Source organism: Bos grunniens, chromosome 23 (genome assembly GCF_055505025.1).
Source record: "Bos grunniens cultivar Pamir isolate PY7600 chromosome 23, Bosgru_T2T1.0, whole genome shotgun sequence".
Classification (NCBI taxonomy): domain Eukaryota; kingdom Metazoa; phylum Chordata; class Mammalia; order Artiodactyla; family Bovidae; genus Bos; species Bos grunniens.
In genome coordinates this window covers 30,683,494-30,695,421 of record NC_141187.1, presented here as the reverse complement: position 1 = coordinate 30,695,421, position 11,928 = coordinate 30,683,494, and the positions used below count along the sequence as shown (strand labels likewise).

General features: G+C 38.3%; 1 protein-coding gene and 2 pseudogenes across 1 annotated transcript; all 3 read left to right on the top strand.

Moving 5' to 3' along the window:
- Positions 1-1,223: 1,223 nt before the first annotated feature.
- Positions 1,224-2,250, top strand: LOC147347200 (olfactory receptor 12D2-like; annotated as a pseudogene).
- On the top strand, positions 2,235-6,127 carry LOC147347199 (putative olfactory receptor 1F2; annotated as a pseudogene).
- Positions 6,128-8,912: 2,785 nt separating this feature from the next.
- On the top strand, positions 8,913-9,897 carry LOC147347198 (olfactory receptor 12D2-like). The gene has a single exon (XM_086370515.1). The coding sequence runs from the start codon at positions 8,913-8,915 to the stop codon at positions 9,864-9,866; it is 954 nt and encodes a 317-aa protein (XP_086226641.1). The 3' UTR covers positions 9,867-9,897.
- The last annotated feature ends 2,031 nt before the right edge of the window (positions 9,898-11,928 follow it).

The window sequence follows — 11,928 nt, the reverse complement described above, 5'->3', positions numbered from 1 at the left end:
AGAAAGAAGAAGTTTTGGAAGATGAAGAGCTTATATACTTAGTCCCCATGTAAGCTGTCACTTCAAATATATTTTTACTCTTTATTTTTCTCAATGTTTTTCTACTATTTACTTTACAGGAGTGTCAACCTGGTAAGCTTTCTTAGCGGTGAACTTGAACACTCAAACAGGTAGGAGAATGAGCCAGGAGACAGGCTGGGGAGTTGCTTTCTTGCTAGTATTAAAGTTGAATGCCCAGGATTTAGGGCTAGTTTTCTATCTTATGATGGACTCCCCATTGTGTCTGTGGATTATGAAGGCTCTTTACTGCCTACATTTTTATTGCCTTTCTCTAAGTGTTCTCCAGGGTAAATATGTGATCTTTAAATATTCAGGATGCAGTGAAATAAATCATTTGGTACATAAAGTCTGATTACTATTATCTTTAGATGTTAGGAAATGGTTCTCTTCCGAAGGATTTTTGAAACAATTTTGTTTTGAGGGGAGAGAACCAAAAATGATATTTGGCATATCATGCATCTCTTAAGCAGGAGTGATAAAGTTGAACAATATAAAAACATACATGGTTATCAAGGAAAGCTACTCTGAATACCTGGAAGCCAGCCTTCAATAAAGGTGAAATAATGGTTAGATATTTACTCAAAATTTTTTCTAGCTATAAGGGTGAGAATCCCATGGGATTGCTAGAAATGTTCCCTACTGAATTCACTTTTTAATTCTAGTCACATCAACTCTTTTTCTTCTCCTTTCAAGGATTTCCCAAACTTAAAATGTTTCCTTTTTATAGAAAGCATTCCATGGTTTGCATCTCTATTTCAATTTCCTTAGAGATCTTACTGTTCTCTCTTTGTTGATTTCTCTTAAGTAAATCAAATGAGTTCTTACTTTGTTAAGAAAAAGCAGCGTAGTGGACTATTTAAAAATTGACTCTCTGTTAGATCTTAGGATGGTAAAACACAAGTGTTATTAGAGAAGACGGTAGGCTGGCAACATGCTCTGAATCCCTGGAAGAAAGAAAAATATTGATAAATCTAATTTTTAAAAAGTGAGTAACAGTCCACAAACACCATGTAACTTCAATATTTAATAATCTAGTGGTATAAACATTGTACAACCTGTGATGCTGGGACTATTTAAATAGCAATGCTCTCTCTCAAAATATTATTGTCTGGGTGAGAAAATCTCAGCAGGAGGACTCAAGATCCCATCAGAGAAGGCATTCCATGTTATTTTGTTTTTTCTTTCAAGTGATGCTGAATCGAACATCAGTCACTGAATTTCTCCTCCTGCCAGTGACAGACATCCAAGTACTGCAGCCTGTTCTTTGTGCTTTTCCTTGCAATTTACATTGTCAATGTGGCTGGGAATGGAGCCATCCTGATGGTTGTCACCTCTGATCCAAGACTCCATTCTCCTATGTATTTTTTCCTGGGAAACCTGGCATGTCTAGATATCTGCTTCTCCACAGTGAGTCTGCCAAAGATGCTGGAGAACTTCCTCTCTACACACAAAGCAATTTCTTTCTTGGGCTACGTAAGCCAGCTTCATTTCTTCCACTTCATGGGCAGCACAGAGGCCATGTTGCTGGCCGTGATGGGCTTTGACCGCTTTGTGGCCATCTGCAAACCACTTCATTATACTCTTATCATGAATCAAGTCTGTATCCAGATGGCTGTCACTGTCTGGATCATTGGTTTTTTCCATGCCCTGCTGCACTCAGTAATGACCTCTCGCTTAAACTTCTGTGGTTCCAACCAGATTAATCACTTCTTCTGTGATGTTAAGCCATTGCTCAAGTTGGCCTGTGGGAACACTGAGCTCAACCAGTGGCTGGTCAATAATGTCACAGGCACCATTGCCACGGGGTCATGCTTTCTAACATTCCTGTCCTATTTCTATATTATTGTCTATCTTTTCTTCAAGACCCACTCTTGCAGCATGCTTTGTAAAGCACTGTCTACGTGTGCCTCCCACTTCGTGGTAGTTGTTCTTTTCTACGTCCCTGGTGTTTTTGTTTACATTCATCCTGCCTCAAGTAGCTCCATGGACCAGGATCAGATCAGTGCCATTATGTACAGTGTGGTCATTCCTGTGCTAAATCCACTGATTTATACTTTGAGGAACAAGGAAGTAAAGGGAGCCTTGAGGAGGGTGATTTCAAGGAGTCAATGACTTGAAGAAATCTAGAGAACTTTTCTCAGGCATAAATCAACAGACAATGAGAAACTGGAGATATGGAATTATACTGCTTGTCAGAGTGTTTACTATCTGTGAAACAAAAGGAACTGTCTAAAAGAATAATAAATGGAAAATCCAGTAAGTCATGTTAAACAATGCACTCCTACATAATGTAAGGAAAACTTGAATAAATGGGATACTGTCCATTGAATTTGATTGTTGAATTTGTTTTGGAGATATCAGTTGATAAAAATGATTTGTTATCTACTTTTTGTGTTCTTAAATAAAATCAGATACAGAAATTTGCCTCAATTACTCATACATTGTATAGTTGGATGGTACTTAAGTATGTTTACCTATGTGTTCCCCGCAAGTGAACATATCATAATGTGAATAATAGAATTATTCTGTTTCAGGGACTTCTCTGGTGGCCCAGTGGTTAAGACTCCAAGCTCCCAGTGCAGAACATACAGGTTCAGTCCCTAGTCAGGAAACTAAGATCCCACATGTTGCATGGCACAGCCAAAAAATAAAATAAATTTAAGAAATATTACACTTTAAATTAAACTGTTTTCTTAAACTGCTACACTTTAAGGATTTTAATTTAGGGCCATGGACTCCACAAGAAAGAAAATGTAAACTCATATATGAGTTAAAAGGACATTTTTAAGCAGTAGGTCATGATTTATTTTTCTCTAAGCAGAGAGGCAAGTAATTAAAATAAACAGTAGTCTGAGTTCTAATTAATACAGGTAGTGTAACTAATGGTTTATCTAAAGAGTTTTGTGAACTCTGACTCCAAAGATATTTAATAATTCAATTGAATAACCTGTCAAAGATTACTGTAAAATATTGTTCAAAGTGGAGTCAGCTTGAAAAAAATCACAGGAATATCTTTCTAGTTCATTATTATGTTATTTTCCCCTCAATTTCTGGTCATGGAAAATTGAGTTTCAAAATTCTTCCTTTTTATTTAGCTTTTTGATTTCTATACTTATTTTCACAGACTGTAACATGATATATTATACGATGAATATATATATATACATGAATATATCATGGTATAATATGTCATTGGTAATATCAATGAAAAATGCTGCTGCTGCTGCTAAGTCACTTCAGTCATGTCCGACTCTGTGCGACCTCATAGACAGTAGCCCACCAGGCTCCCCTGTCCCTGGGATTCTCCAGGCAAGAACACTGGAGTGGGTTGCCATTTCCTTCTCTAATGCATGAAAGTGAAAAAGGAAAGTGAAGCCGCTCAGTCATGTCCAACTCTTAGCGACCCCAACAACTGTAGCCTACCAGGCTCCACCATCCATGGGATTTTCCAGGCAAGAGTACTGGAGTGGGGTGCCATTGCCTCCTCTGATGAAATATGAAGAATTCATAAAAATTTTTTGTCTTGTTTTTCTTTTCTGTCACCAAACTTATACCAAGTGAAAACTATTAAATAGTAATTGCAGAAGTATTTTTGGAGCTAATTGACAAGAATTACTATGTTCCTCACTTTCTAAGTTCCTAGAAATGCCACTGGACCTGAAACCATGGTGGGGGCCAGCACTGAAAACTATTTATAGATACAGAATGCTGAGGCAGTTGAGTGGTGAAGAGTCTGCACTTTCACTCTCGAGGGTCCGGGTTCAATCCCTGGTTGGGAAATTAAGATACCACAAGACAGGCAGCACAGCTAATAAAAAAATATATTAAATAGAGATACAGACAAATAAGACTGTAAAAGAATATTTTGAGCTGATAGACTATTCAAATTGTTTACATTCACTTTTATAAATCCAAAGATTTTGGTTCTGATCTTACTCACATGTTTCTTCTATATTCCAACTCTACCTTCTTTGGCCTCTTAATTTCAGTTTTGTTAATAAAAGAATGTATGTGGGGGGAAGATATCTTACACTCTGGACTATCTCAGAATTTCTGTTGAACAAAATTTTTGACATAATCCAACCTACACGGAGGCTGTAAACTATAGAGGAGCACATGATTACCTATAGCTGCATGATACACTGTCACCCTAAACACAGAAGGTTAAACACTTATTTAATTCAACCACATTATTTTGTGATCCAGAAATTGGGAAGAGTACAGCAGGGAAGCACTGACTCTGTTTAATGACATTACAGGTCTCAACTGAGATGACTTTATTTACAGATGTATGAAAATAATTTGATCAACTGCGATATATTTTCATGACAGAAATTCTCAGAACAATCAAAATAAAAGGACATATATAGCAGTCTATGCCTGTATGTCAGTCTCTTCCAACTATTCTTACCTAAGGAGACAGGGCAGTAATGAGGCAGAAATTTTCAAGTTTTAAGTAATCTTTCTAATTTTATTTCCAAATCAATATTCAGCTTCTGCTTAATTGTTGATTTTATTCCTCAACCCTATCTATAGAAAATTTTCTCTAGAAAAAAATGTCTCCAGGTTTTTCTCTAATGAGTAACTGTGGGAACAATTGAGATCTAGTTTCTTAGCAAGTTTAATAACTTTTATCTTTTTTAAATTGAATTATGGTTTATTTACAATATTATCCTACTATCAAGTGTACAGCATAGTTATTCATTATTTTTACAGATCATGCTCCACTAAAAGTTATTACAGAATAATCACTATTATTCTATCTGCTACACAATGTATCCTGGTTGCTTTTCTCTTTTCTTTTTTAATGCATAAGCAACATGGATACATTGTGTAGCACAGAGAATTATATTATTAAATTACCTTTCCTTTTTCTTTTTTTTTTTTCCAACTACAATTTTATTTTATTTTTAAACTTTACAAAATTGTATTCGTTTTTTAGGCTTCCCTCATAGCTCAGTTTGTAAAGAATGCTCCTGCAATGCAGGAGACCCTGGTTTTACCCCTGGGTTGGGAAGATGTGCTGGAGAAGGGATAGGCTTCCCACTCCAATATTCAGGCTTCACTTGTGGCTCAGCTGGTAAACAATCTGCCCACAATGCGGGAGACCAGGGTTCAATCTCTGGGTTGGGGAAGATCCCCTGGAGAAGGGAAAGGCTACCCACTCCAGTACTCTGGCCTGGAGAATTCCATGGACTGTATAGTCCATGGGATCACAAAGAGTAGGACACGACTGAGCAACTTTCACTTTTTTTTTTAAGTTTTATTTTTATTAGAGTATAGCCGATTAACAATGTTATGTAGGTTTCAGGTAGACAGCAAAGGGACTCAGCCATACATATATCTGTATTCATTCTTCCCCAAACTCTCCTTTCATTCAGGCTACCATGTAACACTGAGCAGCGATCCATGTGGTAGAGATCAATCTCTCTCTCTCTCTGGCCCAATTATATTTCTTTGCAGTTTGCTGATATGGACAACCTGCTTTTGACTGCCATGGCTATCGACCGTGACACTGCCATCCGCCATCCTCTGCACTATGCACTCCTAATGACTCCTTGCAGATGTGCACTGCTGGTGGGTGGGTCATGGGGAGTAGCCCATTCCAACTCTTTGACCCAAACCTTGATGCTAACCTATCATTCTATACTAATCTAGAGACGCCTCATTTTTTGTGTGTGATTTTAAACCTCTCTTAAGGCTTTGCTCTGATGCCCACCTCAATGAGGATCTGATGATGGTTCTGACAGGACTCTGAGGAATCAGCCCTCTTTTCTGCGTCATAAGCTCTTATGCCCATATATTCCTTGCTGTAGCTTGGGTTCCATCAGCACAGGGGAAAAAGAAAGCCCTGGCCACATGCACCTCCCATCTCTCCATGGTCATCCTCTTCTATAGCTCACCCTTTGCCACCTACCTGAAGTCCCCATGCCACCGGGGAGTGGAAGAAATGAAGCTGGCTTATGCATCTGAAGAAAGAAATTGCTTTGTGAGTAGAGACGGAGTCTTCCAGCAATTTTGGCATCCCTTTAAAGATGTAGAGATTGCCAAGGAAGGACAGAAATAAAAACATGTGAAATGAGAACAATAACTTAAACAATGAGCACACAATAATTATTTATTTATATTATATTCATGGCATACTATGACAAGCAATTATTGTGATGAATATATAATGAATGAAATGCAACAAAAATGAACTGTGATAGATAGACAAAGTACATGGCATTTACAACAATAATTAGAATGCTTGGATCCATGTCACATTGCATATAGGTATTCCTTGGATGAAGCAGAAAGAAGATTGTTACCTAAAGGGTACAGCAATAAGTGAAGATACACATTGGAGAGACCAGCCTCAGTCTCCTAGACATAAATGTGAGCTCTGGGGATCCCAAAATTAAAGAAAATATTTAAATGTTACTACCAGCAGTGAATAGTCAGATGGAAGGCACAAAAGCAATACTACTTCTTCCTAGTCCTCTTTTTTGTTTTCCATAGAATCACAGGAATAAATGAGTATAATATTTTAATGATAATCAATTTTCTGTATGGATCAATGGGATCTGACTGGCCCTCATTCTTTAACTGTCATTGCCCAATTTTCTTCCATTTTTCCATGGAAGTCCTCAACGTGAGAAAGTGTATCCAAATCTCTGTCCCAGGAAATGAAAGGTAATTAAAGAAATCCTGAGGCCCTTGAGAACTGTACTGTCTGTGGTTATGAAACTAAGAAAGAAAGAGTAAGGAAGGAAAATAAAGAAAAAAATGGAACTCAAGATCAAAATTCCCCAAGGAGAATTCTCTTATATTGCAGGTATAGAAAGGTAACTTGTTTATTCTTTCAATAATCCTCCCAAACCCCAGGGACACTCTCTCTCAGGCTTTGAATATCTCAGGATCTGTGGATCATAAAAGACAGGCAGAATTTCAGAAAGAAGAGATTTCAGAAGATGAAGAGCTTATGCTGTAATTCCAGTATAAACTATCACATCAAATATTTTTCTACTCTTTATTTTTCAAAAATTTTTCTACTATTTACTTTTCAGAAGTGTCAATCTGATAAGCCTTCTTAGCTATGAATTTGAACACTCAATCAGGTAGGAGAATGAACCAGGAGACAGGCTGGGGAGTTGCCCATATCCTGTCTTCTTGCCTGTATTAAATGTACAAGTCAAGGATTTAGACCTGTTTCCTATCTTACCATGAACCTTGTCTTTGTGGATTATGAAGAGTCTTTGTTGCCTACATTTTTATTGCCATATCTCTAGATAGTCTCCAAAGTAAATACGTAATCGATAAATATTCAAGATGCAGTGAAATAAATATTTGGTACAGAAAATCTCATTGTTATTTTCTTTAAATGTTAGGGAAAGATTTTGCCCCCAAGGGAATTTTTTTAATATAATTTTCTTTTACAAGCAGAGAATCAAAAACGATGTTTGACATATGTGTATCTTGATCAGGAGTGATAAAGTTTAACAGTATACAAAATATACATGGCTATCAAGGAAGGCTACTCTGAATTCCTGAAGCCAATTTTTACAAAAAAGATGTGCAGTGTCCAGCACAGCAGGTGAGAAAGACCTGGAACCCGGGAGTGGTGGGGGGCGGGGGGCCGGGGCACGTAATGAAAAGACAGATACATATAATTTGGCAAGCGGGGAGTCAGGGGGCCCTCCTGCTCTCCATGGCAGGAAGACAAGATGGCTCCTTTCAGCCCTCACTTTTATTGGCAGAAGTCACATGAGATCATTGCTGCTGCTGCTGCTAAGTCGCTTCAGTCGTGTCCAACTCTAGGCGACCCCGTAGACCGCAGCCCACCAGGCTCCCCCGTCCCTGGGATTCTCCAGGCAAGAACACTGGAGTGGGTTGCCATTGCCTTCTCCAATGCAGGCAAGTGAAAAGTGAAAGTGAAGTCTCTCCGTCGTGTCTGACTCTTAGCGACCCCATGGACTGCATCCCACCAGGCTCCTCCGTCCATGGGATTTTCCAGGGAAGAGTACTGGAGTGGGGTGCCATTAGGAAATAGCTATACTGGGGAGTTTGATCAGCGCACCATCAAGAGGGAGTAAAATTAAGGCTCTGCTGTTAATCACGAACATCTTGCTTGGTTTCCGTGAGGACGGACACAGGGGCAGCCAGTGAAGCCGAGCAGAGAGCACGGCCAGCTCCACGTATGTCCGTCGGGCATGCTTATTAGGACAATCTCGGGGGCGCGGTTTGCCGCACCCTCCTGTCATGGGGCAGGTTCTGATCTCTGCCCTGCCAGGCTGCAACAAAGATGTAATAAAGGTTAGATAGTTTCTCAAAATTTTCTCTAGCTACAAAAGTGATAATCCCTGGGGATCTCTGGAAATGTTCCCTAGTTGATTCACTTTTTTATTCTAGTCAAATCAAATCTTTCTCCTTTCAGAGATTTCCCAAACTTTGAATGATTCCTTTTTATATACGAAGTGTTCCAATGTCTGCATTTAGATTCATATTTCCTTATAGCTCTTATTATGCTCTCATTGTCTATTTTTCTTAAGTAAAAACTTCAGATGGTTTCTTCCTAGGTCAAGAGATAGCACTGTGGTGGAGTGCTTAAAATTTACCTGCTTTTGGAGTTGATTTAGGATGAAAAAAGGCAAGTTGTTTCAGAGAAGATGATAGTCTGGCTAAGAAAGTCTGGCATTTTTCTTTCCTGGAAGAAAGAAAAATATTAATGATAAATCTAATTCTTAAAATGTTTGAGTAACAGTCCATAACCAACACGTGACCTTATTTAAATAGCAATTCCTCAAAATATTATTGTCTAGATGGGAAAATCTTCAGCTGTGGGACTGGTCCCATCAGAGATCGCATTCCATATGTTATTTTGTCTTTTCTTTCAAGTGATGATGAATCGAACATCAGTCACTGAATTTCTCCTCCTGCCAGTGACAGACATCCAAGTACTGCAGCCTGTTCTTTTCCTGATTTTCCTTGCAACTTACATTGTCAATGTGGCTGGGAATGCAGCCATCCTGATGGTGGTCATCTCTGATCCAAGACTTCATTCTCCTATGTATTTTTTCCTGGGAAACCTGTCATGTCTAGATATCTGCTACTCCACAGTGACTCTGCCAAAGATGCTGGAGAACTTCCTCTCTACACACAAAGCAATTTCTTTCTTGGGCTGCATAAGCCAGCTTCATTTCTTCCACTTCCTGGGCAGCACAGAGTCCATGTTGCTGGCCGTGATGGGTTTTGACCGCTTTGTGGCTATCTGCAAACCACTTCGTTACCCCCTTTTCATGAGTCATCAGGTCTGTGTCCAGATGGCTATCACTGTCTGGATTATTGGGTTTTTCCATGCCCTGCTGCACTCAGTAATGACATCTCGCTTAAACTTCTGTGGTTCCAACCATATCCATCACCTCTTCTGTGATGTTAAGCCATTGTTGGAGTTGGCCTGCGGGAACACTGAGCTCAATGAGTGGCTGCTCAATACTGTCACTGGGACCTTTGCCATTGGCCCATTTTTTCTAACACTTCTATCTTATTCCTACATTATTATCTATCTTTTTTTCAAGACCCATTCTTGCAGCATGCTCCATAAAGCACTGTCTACTTGTGTCTCCCACTTCATGGTAGTTGTTCTTTTCTATGCTCCCGTAGTTTTCACTTATATTCGTCCTGCCACAGGTAGCTCTGTGGAGCAGGAACGGATCATTGCCATTATGTACAGCGTGGTCACTCCTGTGCTAAATCCAATGATCTATACTTTGAGGAACAAGGAAGTGAAGGGGGCCTTGAGGAGAGCGACCAGTAGAAGATTCTGACCTGAAGTCTAGAGAATTCTTCTGAGGCACAAATATAAAGGGGCAATGAGAAAATTGACATGTGAAGTTATACTGCTTTTCTAATTGTTTACATTTGAAAAAACAGAAGGAAGTATATAAAGGAAATGTAAATGGGTAAATCCAGTATATTTTGTTAAATAATGCATTTCTAGATAATATAATGGAAACTTAAACAAACAGACATGGAATCTTAATGCTGAATCTGTTTGGGAGATATCAATTGATGAAACTGATTTGTTATGTATTCTTTTGTGTTCTTGAATAAATTTACATACAGAAATTTGTCTTAGTTCCCCATGCACTCTGTAGTTGAATAATGTTTAGGTCTGTTTACCTGTGTGTTCCCTGTAAGTTTATATATCAAAATGTGAACAATAAAAGTCTTATGCTGTAATATTTTAAGGTATTGCATTAATGGCCCTGATTACTCAACCTGAAAAATAAATGGTAACTCACATATGAGCCAAAGGATATTTTTAAGTGATAAATCATATATGTCATGATTTGTTTTTCTCCAATCCGGAAGCAAGTAAGTACTTAAAGCAAAACATATTTTGAGTATTAATTAACAGAAATAAAATAACCAATGGTTTATATAAAGAATTTTGTGAACTCTGACTCCAAATATGTTCTATAAGTCAATTGGACCACCTGTCAAAGATAATTGCAAAATATTATTATAAGTGGAGGCAGCTTAAAAAAAAATGTCTCGGGACTACCTTTCTTGCCCATTGGTATATTTTCCCCTCAATTTTTGGTCTCTTGAAAATTGAGTTTCAAGACTTTGAAATATCACTGATTATGATATTACCTTATATCATATATAATTATGATTATAATTATGATATTACATCATATTATATCACACTGTAATCTGTGAAAGTAAATATAGAAATCAAAAAGAAAATATATTAAATGGAAAAGTCTTGAAACTGAATTTTCAAGAGATCAAAAATTGAGGGGAAAATATACCAATGGGCAAGAAAGGTATTTCCAAGACTTTTTTAAAGCTGCCTCCACTTATAACAATATTTTGCAACTTTCTTTGACAGGTGGTCCAATTGATTTATCATTCAAGTATGATCTAAATCAAATCCCTTACGATTATACAGTGGAAGTGAGAAATAGATTTAAGGGCCTAGATCTGGTAGATAGAGTGCCTGATGAACTATGGAATGAGGTTTGTGACATTGTACAGGAGACAGGGATCAAGACCATCCCCATGGAAAAGAAATGCAAAAAAGCAAAATGGCTGTGTGGGGAGGCCTTGCAAATAGCTGTGAAAAGAAGAGAAGCAAAAAGCAAAGGAGAAAAGGAAAGATATAAGCATCTGAATGCAGAGTTCCAAAGAGTAGCAAGAAGAGATAAGGAAGCCTTCCTCAACAATCAATGCAAAGAAATAGAGGAAAACAACAGAATGGGAAAGACTAGAGATCTCTTCAAGGAAATTAGAGATACCAAGGGAACATTTCAAGCAAAGATGGGCTCGATAAAGGACAGAAATGGTATGGACCTAACAGAAGCAGAAAATATGAAGAAGAGGTGGCAAGCATACACAGAAGAACTGTACAAAAAAGATTTTCATGACCCAGATAATCATGATGGTTTGATCACTGACCTAGAGCCAGACATCTTAGAATGTGAAGTCAAGTGGGCCTTAGAAAGCATCACTACGAACAAAGCTAGTGGAGGTGATGGAATTCCAGTTGAGCTATTTCAAATCCTGAAAGATAATGCTGTGAAAGTGCTGCACTCAATATGCCAGCAAATTTAGAAAACTCAGCAGTGGCCACAGGACTGGAAAAGGTCAGTTTTCATTCCAATCCCAAAGAAAGGCAATGCCAAAGAAAGCTCAAACTACCGCACAATTGCACTCATCTCACAGGCTAGTAAAGTAATGCTCAAAATTCTCCAAGCCAGGCTTCAGCAATATGTGAACCGTGAACTTCCTGATGTTCAAGCTGGTTTTAGAAAAGGCAGAGGAACCAGAGATCAAATTGCCAACATCCTCTGGATCACGGAAAAAGCAAGAGAGTTCCAG

What these genes read in the sequence shown, in the direction of transcription:
- LOC147347198 (XM_086370515.1), top strand. Translation starts at nt 8,913, where the DNA reads ATGTTATTTTGTCTTTTCTTTCAAGTGATGATGAATCGAACATCAGTC.